This window comes from Camelina sativa, chromosome 12 (genome assembly GCF_030686135.1).
Source record: "Camelina sativa cultivar CO46 ecotype springtype chromosome 12, ASM3068613v1".
NCBI lineage: Eukaryota > Viridiplantae > Streptophyta > Magnoliopsida > Brassicales > Brassicaceae > Camelina > Camelina sativa.
In genome coordinates this window covers 29,885,428-29,898,775 of record NC_141891.1, presented here as the reverse complement: position 1 = coordinate 29,898,775, position 13,348 = coordinate 29,885,428, and the positions used below count along the sequence as shown (strand labels likewise).

Here is a 13,348-nt window from a genome sequence, read left to right as displayed (position 1 = left end):
TAAGATAACAAATAAGCTTGATAATTATACTATTGTTTTCAACCCTAATAAGCCTACTAAGGTGAGACATTCCAAGGAGGAAACAGAGCGTTGGAGCAATCCTGAAAAAGCTTACAGAAATTCAGTTTTTCCATCAACAGAATGTTATAAACTAAATAAGATAACCAAATCATCATTTGCGTAAGAGCCAAACTTGGCCCCAAAAAAAAGATGAACAAAATCTCCAACTATAATCACAGTTTCAAAAATCAAACATTATTAGAGAACAAACAAACCAAACATAATATATAAATCAAGTTCTTCATATAAGATTGATTCAAGCAAAGTCAATCACTCACTAGAACACGTAATTGGAGGTCTAAGCGAGAGAAGGTGAGTAGGACACATACCTTAGCAGGTCAAATAGAGAAGTCTTTAACTTTAGCAAGAACGAGATCACACAATCTCATGTCTCCTATCTCCGGATTTGTTTGCTCATCTTTCACTTGTTTCATAGATTCCATCATATCTGATCCAATTAACAAAAGGTAAATAAGGTGAGACGATGAGATTGGCGAGACGATAAGATCGGCGAGGACAAATCGGCGATGGGAATACGTCAGCAGCGAGAATACGGCGATAGATCATCAATGAGAATCAATTAGTGAGAGATCTAGGATGCTTCAAGGTCTTGTAGAGTAAGGATTCAAGTGGCGAAATTGTTTCTTCGTCACGATTCGATTGTGAAACTGCTTCATCGTTCCGATCAGAGCTCATCGCCGGTGAAATAAAATCTCAAACTTATAGTTACGATTTCTGGAGAGATAATGATTGAGATTTTTTATTAAATATTTTAATTAATATTTAAAATCTTTAGTATGTTATTAGAGCATTTGTGCTAATTTTGGAAAATAAAAGAATGTGTGCGGAAAAAACCCTTAAGTTTGTGTTATTTTTGATAATTTCCCAATATATTTCTGGTGTTAATTTAACACACAGACCAGTTATAGAGAGGTTAAAAAAAGCCGACTTTCTGTTGCCATACGCCACGGCACACATCATGACACACCTCATTGTAAAAGAACTTTCGTACTCATAGCCGCCGAACCCCAAAATTGACAATTAACTTATTCTTGCTTTAACATGATTTCCAACATTTAATCGAGCAGTCACGATTACGGTCCAAAAAAGGCGCAGGAAATTCAAAAGACACGTTTGGTATGCGAATTAAAATAATTCTTTTATTACTTGCAAGAGTCGCTTTTTCTACTTTTCTTTTCATACTATTAACTACTATTAAACAACACCTAACAACTTATATATACAATTAACCAAAAGAAAACGTGAAGATACGTTGCTTCTCTTTTTAACATTAAAAAGACTTGCTTAATTCTCTTCAAGCAGAATCAAGAACGTAAGTTAACATGTCCGATCAACAGAAAATTTATCCGGTAAGCGTCGACCCTGAAGCTCCACCACATCCAACGGCTCCACTTGTTCCACGTGACTCCTCGAGATCAGAACACGGTGATCCCACCAAGAGTCAGCAAGCACCGCCGTTGGATCCTCCGAGGAACAAGAAAGGATCAAGAAGCTGGTGGTGCAAATGCGTTTGCTACACGCTTCTCGTCATCTTTCTCCTTATTGTCATCGTAGGAGCGATCGTTGGTATACTCTACCTTGTCTTTAGACCGAAAGTTCCGGATTACAATATCGACCGGTTACAGCTCACCCGGTTTCAACTAAACCAAGACTTGAGTTTATCCACGGCGTTTAACGTCACCATCACCGCGAAAAATCCCAACGAGAAAATTGGAATTTACTATGAAGACGGAAGCAGAATTAGCGTCTTGTACATGCAAACAAGTCTCAGTAATGGTACGTTAAAAATCGGTTCGCTATTCTAGTTTTATTTGGTTTAAATTGATTCAGAATGGTTAACCGGGTTTTGTGATTTTGACTACAGGGTCCTTGCCAAAATTCTACCAAGGACATGAGAACACGACTGTTATAAACGTAGAAATGACTGGTTTTAATCAGAATGCAACAAGTTTAATGACTATACTGCAAGAGCAACAACGGTTAACAGGGAACGTACCGTTACGGATTAGAGTTACTCAACCGGTTCGGATCAAACTCGGGAAATTAAAGTTGATGGAAGTGAGAGTCTTGGTTAGGTGTGGTGTATCCGTTGATAGCTTGGCTGCTAACAGTGTGATCAGGGTTAAAAATAGTAACTGCAAATACAGGTTTAGACTATAATTTCGTTTCTTATTCATAATTATTTTAATATTTATTCATTACAATACGGAGGGGTTGAGTGTTGTAGTTCCCCCCATCCACGGTCGTCTCCTTTATTTTTTAAGAAAGAACAATTTTGTTTCACACTTGTAAATAATTAATAAAAGAAACATTATATTTCCAATTGTTCATAATTTTGTTGTTGTTGTTTTTTTTTGGTTGGTTCTGTTTACTACGAAGTTTTGGATCATAAATCTGGAACTATATATTGTAGCTAGGGTAGATAAAATTTGTTAGTTACCTCTTCAGCTCTTCTTCTCGAGTGTTTGATTTAAATGAAGAATAAAAAGACTAATGAAGGAAAAAAAACGAAAAGAAAACGAAAAAAAATTCAAATCTCTTGAAAAGAAAGAATCAAGAAAAAATGAAATTATAAAAGAAATTTCCATCATGCACGCTTAATCAATCTTAGATTGCATAGTAGAGTTATGTCGAAAGATGGGAAGTTTGGTAGTGATTGAAATTTAATTGGGAATAAAGAAGTGGACATATCATATTTCTTTGCCGATGTGTGATAGAATGGAGTAGAGTGTTTAGAGTCGTTGGTTGGCGGTATTTGTAGATGCTTGTAAGCATTCGATAATGCTTCGCAATATTCATTATTCTATGGTGATATAAATAACCGATTAGACAAAAAAATATATATAAAAACCGATCAGGAGCTCGTATAGGGCACATATTGAGCACATTTCTCAAACTTTATCCGGTTTCGGAGTTTTGGTTTCTTATTAATCTACGGCACACAAACGAAGTTTTGGATTTCAATGTTTTCATTATTGGGTTAGAAAAATCATCTTCGTAAAAATTCTAGTTTGTAGAGCCAATTTATGTTTTGCTAAGCTTAAGATTAATGACCTCTTTTGGATTTTTTAGTCTGATTAACAACGAGAAACAAAAACAAAAAAACAGATTTCTTTTAATAAAAAAAAATCAAAGTAATCAGTTGGGTTTCTCTATTTTTGCTTTTTACAGTGAGGAAGAAATAATTCATTTTGTCATAAAACGAGAAATTCATAAAAGTTTTCAATAAGAGACTAAAAAAAAATGAAAGTCTTTCTCATTGACCAAAAAGACAGATATATTGTTCAACTGTCTATACCTATTTTTCGAGAAGCATTTTACTTTTCATCACTTTCCAATACATTTTTCGGACGGTAACTATTTTTCCTTATACATACATTTCAGCAAAAGATGTAAAGAAAAGGTCAACACAAAGAGGCTTTCACGTCTCTTATCTTCTGGAGACAAAGTTGAGCTCTCTCAAGAACCATTTCAACTCTATTTTTTCTCTTCGTGACCACTCTCTGGCCCATCTTGTTATTATTGTTCTTGTGGATCTTTCCTATGGTTGACGACGACGCTTGGTCTCCAAAATTGTCCATGACCCACTTTCTCTTCTTATGTTTTTGCTTATTCTTACAGTTTGATGACTCTGTCCAATGCATCAACAACAATTAATAGCAATTTTTTCATATACTTTTTTTTTTTTTTAACTTATGCTAGATATAACGGATATTTTAATACTAGACAAATGAATCTTCATTATCGGAAAGATATCGTTTCTTGTTCGTCCCAATTCTACTTAATTACTCTAGAAAGTACAAAAATTATATTTGGATTTTTGGAGCTTTAGGAAAATATTGGCATACATCCATCTGTACTTCCAAGTTCCAACAGCGATGACGACCAAACAAACGATTCCATAAATGTGGTCTATAAGACGGACAAAACATTGTGTTTGATGTCGACCGGACAGTTGATGAGAATAACTATCGCACTTTTGAGAGTGAGTATCCTATTTTTTATTTAGAACAAATTCCCTATCTATGTTTCAGAACAAATTATCAGAAAACATTTCAACATGGTTTTCACAGAAAAAAAAAAAAAGAAAAAAGAAAAAAAATCACCATGGATAAAGTAAGGATTTATCATCATAAAAGAAAGGTTATTACTTATTCGAGTGGTATCACTGTTAATTGATAAAAGATAAATTAGAATATAAATGTTGTATAGAAATTAGAAAACACAAAATAACTTTTATCTTTCTAAAACATAAGAGTAATCTATATAATAATAACTATCTGAAAAAATGCCAACAACAGTTACAATTTTTTGTCGTACCTTTTCGTAATATATATATATATATATATATATACTTATTTGACAGAAAACTTTAACGGTTGCAACTCTCTAAAAAGTTGCGTCTGTTAAATATAGAGTTGTGTCTCTTACAAACAATTGTGTCTATTCAAATGTTCACATCTTTATATATTTATATATAAGTGACTTCTCATCATTGTATTCTAATTTTCTTTATTTTATTTTTTTGACAGAAAAATTTTACAGTTGCGTCTGTTGAGTATAGAGTTGTGTCTTTTACAAACAGTTGTGTCTGTTCAAATATTCCCATCTTTTCTATATAATAATAACAATCTGAAAAAATGTCAACAACAGTTGTGATTTTTCGTCATACCTTTTCGTAAAATATATATATATATATATATATATATATATATATATATATATATATATATAATTTTTTTTCTTTGACAGAAAATTTCAACGGTTGCATCTCTCTAAAAAGTTGCGTCTGTTAAATGTAGAGTTGTGTCTCTTAAAAAGTTGCGTCTATATATAGAGTTGTGTCTTTTATAAACAATTGTGTCTATTCAAATGTTCTCATCTTTAGAAATCTATATATAAATAACTTCTTATCATTGTATTCAAATATAATAATAACAATCTGGAAAAATGCCAACAACAGTTGCGATTTTTCGTAGTACATTTTCGTAAAATATATATAATTTTTATTTTGACATAAAATTTTAACAGTTGCATCTCTCTAAAAATTTGCGTCTGTTAAATGTAGAGTTGTATCTTTTACAAACAGTTTTGTCTATTCAAATGTTCACATCTTTATAAATTTATATATAAGTGACTTCTCATCATTGTATTCAAATTTTCTTTATTTTATATTTTTGACAGAAAAATTTTACAGTTGCGTCTGTTGAATATAGAGTTGTGACTTTTACAAACAGTTGTGTCTATTCAAATGTTTACATCTTTAGAAATCTATATATAAATAACTTCTCATCATTGTATTCATTTTCTTTATATTTGTATTAGTTAAGAGAGAATTTTTTAGAAATGACGTCTCATCACTGTGAGAAATTTATTGCAGTTTGATATATTTTGTTAATCGTTGTAATATTTAATTATATTCAGTCTCTAGGTAAACAGTCATCTATTCATCGAGGGTTAACATTCTACTGGTATGAATCCAAACCGAAATTTTTGTTTTTAGCTGTCAAAACATGTGGTTCAAGTTGGTTTTTCAGAAAATGATAGTATATTGGCTCGATATATGTTTGTTTATTCTTTTTTGTCACAAGTATATATATATATATATATATATTTGTCTACTCCATGCTTTTTTTATTAGAAAACTAATTGTATCATAGAAAATAATATGGATTTCTATATTTCTATTAAAAAAAATATATATCTGATTATGAAATATCAAGGTAAAAATAAAAATAAAGTATCACAGTTTGTTCTATTATATTTTCTACAGTTATGAATATTCAGTTTATTGGGATATGAAAAACCGGTGATCAACAGAAAGATTGATGGTTGAGATGATTGTCCAATAAACTATCTTGACGACAAAGACTTATCTACAACTTCATATAGGTTAAGGAAATTTGTATATTTAGTTCTAGTCATAATACACTCAAATTGAAATCTTAACAACAAAAGATATTGAATATAAAATATTATAAAAGTTTGAAAAGGTTTTGGATTCTGACTGCCAAAAAAAAGAGGAGCGTGTGAGAGCAATGAAACTGGCCGTCCTTGGCCGACCATCTTCCTTAGACGCGCACATTGTGATGCTACATCATACACCTAAATGTTATTGTTATAAGTTCTAACTATTATTCTTCCCCTCTAATATTTATTATATTGTTTATTTATGTGTGACGCGGGATAATTAACCAGCATCTTACACGGAGAAAAATAAGTAATAAGTATAATCAATATTGGACTAACCACATATATATATAATCTACTATAATTACCAGAATGTTTAATAGCTATAGGTTGTTTTATATAAAAATATGTTCCATCTATATAGTTGTTTGTATTATATATTCATTTACAATACTGCCTTTATGAAAATATATGTATTCTTTTTTTATATAAATATATAACTGAGTTTTGATTCAAATAAATAAAATATGTGATAATTTTCTGTTTAGTTATATTCAAATTTGAGAGGATTGATAATTTTCTTACTGACTGACTGAATAGTAATATTTATATTCATTTTTTATTAAGTAAAAATTGATTTTGGAAATAGAAATATGTTTGAATTATGCTAAAAATATTAAAATAATTAATAGAAATGAATTTAAACAAATCATTATGTCATTTTAAGAATGGTCCTCAATTAATATTTTTAATATTTGTAATTTATTATATGATTAATTAAGAAATTTATAGTGTCTTATACAATGTATTCATAATTTTATCATTTAAAACAAATAAAAAAAAAGAAATCTAAAAATATAATCATTTACATATCATATTTGACAACAAGAGAATAAGTTGTAACGGTTTATAAAATATACAAAAATATGGTTGTAAGGTTAAGAAGAGAAGAAACGACTGTAGATTACATTTATTATTTTTTCAGAAACTAAAAAAAAAATTTACAAAAAATTACGACAAAAAAACACAGATAAAAAGTTACGCTGAAAAGATGCGAACGAACAGTTACGACGAATAAAAGTGAATGAAATAACATTAATTTTATCTCATGGCAGTTAATCGTAAAACTTTATTTAATTTGATGTGTGTAGCATTGATAATTATTTATTTAATCATATGTGAATGTAAGATTGTTTTTTAAAGAATATTTTTCCGTAAAGATATGTATGTTTTTGAAATGTTTATTAGATAGTTTAGGAATCAGAATAGTTTAATAAATAAATTTAGTTAAAGAATTTTTGTAATAAATATTTTACTAAAATGAGTTCCCACAATATCCTATCCTGGGGCTCTATACCTAGTAGAAAAAAAAACCAAGGATATAGTAGTATTTCTATTGTTGCAAATTATAGTGACGACCTTGTGAATGTAATAATCTGACTAATAACTAAGAAAAACAATCTCAGAACTGAGTAACAAAAAATAATGGAGTAATAAAGCAAATAAAAATGAGAGTACCTTGAGTAAGACGAACACAAGACAAACGAAAAGAAACATAAGAATGAGAGTACCTTGAGTAAGAACGACGGAGGAGGAGGAGGAGGATGGTATACGCGGCGGCGCGTGATCTTCACGGAGGTGAGAAATGAAAGATTGAAGATCGGATTTGAGGTAGGCGAAGCGGTTGGGATACTGAGACTGAAGAATCTCGAGTTCCTCTTTAGCTGTTTCCACTAGTTGCATCTCCCACGACAACGACGAAGTCATCTTCTCAGAAGAAAATAAAACTTTCTTTCTTCAATTCTTTCACTGCCCGAGAAAGAAGAGAAGACACCAGAGAGAGAGTGTGATTAATAATTAGTGTAGTTGGAGGGTATTTTTCGTCTTTATACGATGCACGTACGGATGTGAAAGTTCGCTTAAGACACGGAAAGGGATTTGTGTTTTCCTTTCTAGTTTTGTTTTGTCCCTTTTGTTTGTCTCATTGGAACGTGAGAGGCTGAGAGCAGAGTAATGAAAAGAAAGACGACAAAAAAATTAAAATGAATAGTCTTGCTTTCTAGTTTGTTTCCCTACGCACTAACTAAATTTGGGGTCCAATTCACTTTTAGGCGAAGACTCAAATTTTGAAAAGAGAACTCAGTTTGAAGTTTGAACTAATCCACCACAAATTTTCTCACCTGAGCAAGGGACATTATCCGTAACCTAGAAATGGAGATACGAAACATTTTTGGAGTAAAACAATTTTTCTATAACTAATTTTCAAAATTCAGGCTCATGAAAAGCCGCTTATCAAATCCCTAAATGTTTATGAGGATACAACATTGTGGTTTTACAAATATGGAATGAATTTGAATATGGCATTGGCCTTGGCTCAGACCACAGAACAAGAAGAAGCCAACTCCGTTACTAGATTTTGTTCAATAAGCAGATCGCTGGACATTGCAGATGCTATTCTATGTCGTTTCAAAATCAAAGAAGTGGCGATTTTTGCGGATTGGTAGTTCAAGAAGATCACCCTCTCATCATCCTCTAAATCCACCCTCAAATTCTCGGTGTTGCAGTTCTCTATGAGCTGACATAGATGTCTCAGATTATCCACTTCCACTCCATTCACTTTCTTCACCTGTTTTCAACACAAATACAGTTTTTTTTTTTTTTTTTCATCAGTTATAGACAAGTCATGATTGTTCATTTCAAACTTGTTGTTTGCCATAAGTAATTTGCAGTGATTAGAATGAGGCGTAAGATTAGCTTTTACTTACTTGTAGCTCTGTGAGACGCTCGTATCCTGTGTTGATGTCATCCATTAACACCTATATCAAACAGAGATTAAATTATCAGTGGTGATGCCTAAATGGCGAGACATCATTGTTGTTATATTTGCTAGCAATACAAAAGCTCAAAAGCAAGCTTTCGTTGTTTAGGATACACAGGACATCCCGTTGACTGTAAGTGCTTATTATCATTGTAGCTCAAGTGATTTTCAAATCTTCAAACACAGAACTGTAAGTAGAATTATTTGATGGAAGTTTGTAGTTGAAAATCTTTTGAACAGAAAGTAATATGGTATTCGGTTCTGGTACTTGGCTTGAAACACTAATTAAGGATAAGAACTAGGGAATAGAAGGCACAAACCTGAGAGACAATGACAAGTTGTTGACCGGCTTTTTTGGGTAAATCTTTCAATGCACGCACGCATAAACTGCGGGGAGAAGTGTTGTACCAATCTTCTCCATATTCATGAAGGTATGGCTGAGTGAGAGGTACAAATACAAAGCCCGCAAAAATGTAATAACTGGGAAGCTGATCAAATTGATGCACTGGAACCAGCGGTTGCAGCTGCATACAACACAAAACTTTTAAGCTCAGAAGAACAGATGATTGTCCATAATATAGATGTAATATCTTTATTGATCAGAACAAATGACTTACAGGTTTTAGTGTGATACTGAACTCCTGTTCTTTTCCCTCCCTCAAGACTTTAACCAAGGCTGTTTCATTTGGTTTCTTCATAGATACGAGATGATCAAAAGTGATTCTCTCCCTGTTCCGGAAAGGAACTGCAATATACGTCATCAGCAAAACAGACAAACGATTCAGGACCGAGGTTCATGGTCATAAAGGAATATATATATACCTGTTCCATCATTTGCTATAGAAACACTATCAAATGCGAGAATAACATCATCCTTCTTCAGAATCCTGTGAGCATCTGATAGAGGGTTTATTTTGCTTACAAGAACCCCTGTCATTTCAGGACTCATCTGAAACCCAATACGGAGTTGAGCATTCTCCATAGGCTGACATGATACACCCATTGAGCAGAAACCAATGTATTTACCACATTGTTCAACACCAGTTATGAAATGCTTAATCACTGGTGTTGGAATGATATAGCTGCAGTTTGAAACGACATAATAAAATGTTAGTTTTTAAAGTTTGGCTTGTCAAGACACACGTATACTATACTTCGATTATTATGCATATTGGAAACCAAGATCAGAATCTCAAACTTTGGAGATATCTCAAGACAGTAGTGAAATCACATAGAGCTAGAAGAAACTTTGTTTTTAATCCTCTTCCTGATTACGTTGACTTTGTTAATGCAAATAGAGCTAGAAAGTTATTAAAAACTATATTTCCTACTCACCCTATGTTCTCAGCACCTGAAAGATTTTGAAATGCTACACCCGCTACTTTGTTTCCCATAATTGCTGGACCACCACTATTTCCAGGGTTAATTGCCGCATCTATTTGTATAGCCATTAGTTGGGTAGCGCCGTGAACGTATTGTGTGGGTTCCACTCGAGACACAACACCGGTTGTAACAGAGATGTTGTCACCACCTGTATTCATTACAAAGTCAAAACCATTACTTAAGCCAAAGTGCCAAACATGATCATTCGTAATCCAAAGGTAACAAACTTGTTATTTAATCTTCATCATACATCACATTTAGACAGCAGAAACGTTTTACAATTCTTTGAATGCATTTCAAAACTTTACATGTTTGGGAGCAGACGAATGACATGACAGAGCTAGTAGCCAAGATACATCAACAAGTGATACCATCTTAAGCCCTACTTGACTTGATATGTATCCAAGAACTATTTACCTTGAGGATAGCCAACTACAGCGACAGCTTCCTGAAGAAACGGTATATCTCCTAGCTCCAACGAATTCATACCTTCCCAAAACACTTCACTATCAACTACCAATATAGCCAAATCACATTCATGACCAACCGCTTGTACTTCTGCTCTATGCTTTATGGACGAACCATGCTTTCTAACTAACACAAACGAGTGATCAGCCACCACATGAGCATTCGTTACAATCCTTCTTCCCGAAATCACAAATCCTATATCAATTACCAAACAACATGGATAACACTTGAAGCAATTCTAGACAGAGGGAGTCTGAATTTGGCAAATTACAGATTGATTTGGAAAATAAAAGAGATTGAGAGTGGTACCAGAGCCCATTGATTCTCGTTGAGACTTATTCTGCCAAGGAAGAAAGTAACTAGGACTTGTAGAAACAGTGAAGATCTTCACCACCGAGTCCAACGCCAAATCTACCGCATCCGCCGCCGGCGAGTTTGATGCTGATTTTCCCGCCTGCCTCCGCCGTGAAATCTTTCTGTTATAATTAATTCGCGGTGAGACCTTTCTGTTATTAGTCCGCCGTAGAGAAACCGGTGCTGACGCGTTCGTGTATCGATTCTCATTTAGTGGACCCACGCTAATAGAATAACAGTGGCGAGAGATATGAGTGGGGAAAGGAGTCTCTGATGTTGTTGTTACTCTGTATGGTAAATAGCTTTGAACGCCATTGCAACGTTGTAAGAAGGGAGGAGAAGTGCGAAATCCGGAGACTGAAGAAGTGGAGATTCGGCGGAGAAGCTCGACGGTGCGAACTGACCGGAGCAGCATAATTCTTTTCCGATACTGCTTATTTGGGTTTCCAAATAAGGTTTTAAGCGGCTAGGTTATAGAGTTTGGTAATCGATTCGTACCGACCGGTTTACTCTTGGTTATAAGTTTAATGCAATTCTCTACCAAACCAAAAAAAAAAAAAATGGTTTTACTGGAGTTACACTATTCGCAAGTCCTATTTTTTTTTTTGTTTTTTCAATAAATTTTTTAAGAGGGAGCATTTTTGAAAACTAGGTTTTGAAAAGAGTATTTTTGAAATTCTCTTATTAAATAATGATTTACTTTAGGTTTTTCATAATTAGTCTCACTAAAATTATGTTTTTTTGTTGTTATTATAATAACTAGGATTTCACCCGCGATACACCGCGAGACTAAATTATAAATTATTGTATTTTAAATAATAATTTTTTTTTTTTTCAAATTTTCGATTAATTAACTTTTGTCTAATTAATTTACAATTTTTGTTTAATTTTTTTGATATGATAAATTTTAGCATTTAAATTTTATTTGATTTTGAACATATATTTTAGAGGAAAACCAATGCGTTGAGATCAAAAATCTCGGCCACGGATCCTCCTCCAAGATCGAAAATCAATTCATTTATTGATTAGGCCGATTGTTTAGGAAATTTGTGTATGGAGAAAATATTGTTTTGTAAAATTGGAAACTTAATATTAATTAAAGGGTGAGTTACTAGAATATTGCATAAAAGCTTCCTTATTACAAAAGCAACATACAATTGTTTGTAATGACTAGACTAACACCTTGTACCTATACTACCCCTGAAACTAGTGTTGAGAAAAAACGTAATTACGGCTAATGCTATTAGGAAAAAAAAAACATTGGAAGTTGGGACTAAGTCTACCGATCCTTTGATGGTAGATTTATACACGTGGACTGATTAAAGGTGTACGTCAGATATTTTTGGTACACTTAGTTGTAGTCTTGTTACACTTATCGGTCACTGTAGATGGTACACTTAGTTGTAGTGTTGGTACACTTATCGGTGGACGTACATGAAATCGATTCGTTAGATTAAGTTGGTAGAGGAATTTCCCTTTGATGATAGACTTTTGTTTTAAGCGCGTGTAGCGGCAAACGTAACAGGGTGGGAAGATATTTATGGTAGACTAATGGCATGTTGCGACAGATTTATGCGACAGCCTTCTCTCCTTACAGATATTTTTGGTATACTTTGTTTGTTTTTTGAAATAGTTTTCGTAGTGTTGTGGTAGGCTTCTTGTCCGTGGTAGATTTAGTAAGCAAGATTGACAGCTGTAAAGTCTTACCAGAATAACACGAATTTGTTTGAGCTGGCAAAGACAGTCGAGCGTTGCGATAGACTTATTGGAAGAAGATCTAAACACCTTTACTGTTCTTCCGATCTATGGTGTTCATGTAATAAAGTTTGTAGCAGATTCATCAATCGTGTTCTGTTTGTCTGCCGGAGCAAACGTCTTTTTCCTACTCAGTTTCTTTAATCTTTGATCTCGGTTCATCCATGGAAGAGCAAGATATCGTATTGGCGTGTGGGAGGTGGAGGGTAGACAAAAAGCGCTGGTTGTTTGATGTTGATACTAGGAAAGGGTGCAGGATTATAGTTGCCGATAAAGAAACAAAGTTTGAAGACTTTACTGCTATGGTGTACGATGACTTTGGTTTCTGTGAAAGAACTTCTGCGATAAAGTTGAGCTATATGTTAGATAGATATAAAAAAAGCGGATGTTATATGCCACCGGTGATTGTTTCGAATGGTCGGCAGTTTCAAAACTTTCTCAAACAGCATAGGAGTGAACTCATCCGGCTATGCGTTGAGATCGAAGCTAAATCTGGTGAAACCTTGTTCGAGGAAGTTAAACCGAAAACCCCAGAACCAACACCCAAGACCCCTGAAGTCGTTGTAGATGATTTCGTAG

The 13,348-nt window shown here is 33.4% G+C and overlaps 3 protein-coding genes across 3 annotated transcripts; 1 reads left to right on the top strand and 2 right to left on the bottom strand.

Annotated features, from left to right (window-relative positions):
• The first annotated feature begins 1,304 nt into the window (after positions 1 to 1,304).
• Positions 1,305 to 2,411, top strand: LOC104732597 (NDR1/HIN1-like protein 6). The gene is made up of 2 exons (XM_010452157.3): positions 1,305 to 1,857; positions 1,946 to 2,411. Exons 1-2 carry the CDS (start codon positions 1,404 to 1,406, stop codon positions 2,239 to 2,241), a joined length of 750 nt encoding a protein of 249 aa, XP_010450459.2. The 5' UTR covers positions 1,305 to 1,403; the 3' UTR covers positions 2,242 to 2,411.
• Positions 2,412 to 3,315: 904 nt separating this feature from the next.
• On the bottom strand, positions 3,316 to 7,897 carry LOC104732596 (uncharacterized). Its single transcript, XM_010452156.3, has 2 exons — positions 7,563 to 7,897; positions 3,316 to 3,712 (listed from the first exon to the last, which is right to left on the bottom strand). The coding sequence occupies exons 1-2, from the start codon at positions 7,756 to 7,758 to the stop codon at positions 3,486 to 3,488; spliced, it is 423 nt and encodes a 140-aa protein (XP_010450458.1). The 5' UTR covers positions 7,759 to 7,897; the 3' UTR covers positions 3,316 to 3,485.
• A 321-nt stretch (positions 7,898 to 8,218) lies between these two features.
• LOC104732595 (protease Do-like 10, mitochondrial) lies at positions 8,219 to 11,456 on the bottom strand. The gene is made up of 8 exons (XM_010452155.3): positions 10,970 to 11,456; positions 10,610 to 10,855; positions 10,145 to 10,340; positions 9,632 to 9,891; positions 9,427 to 9,554; positions 9,130 to 9,333; positions 8,757 to 8,807; positions 8,219 to 8,617 (listed from the first exon to the last, which is right to left on the bottom strand). The coding sequence occupies exons 1-8, from the start codon at positions 11,427 to 11,429 to the stop codon at positions 8,366 to 8,368; spliced, it is 1,797 nt and encodes a 598-aa protein (XP_010450457.2). The 5' UTR covers positions 11,430 to 11,456; the 3' UTR covers positions 8,219 to 8,365.
• Between the last annotated feature and the right edge of the window lie 1,892 nt (positions 11,457 to 13,348).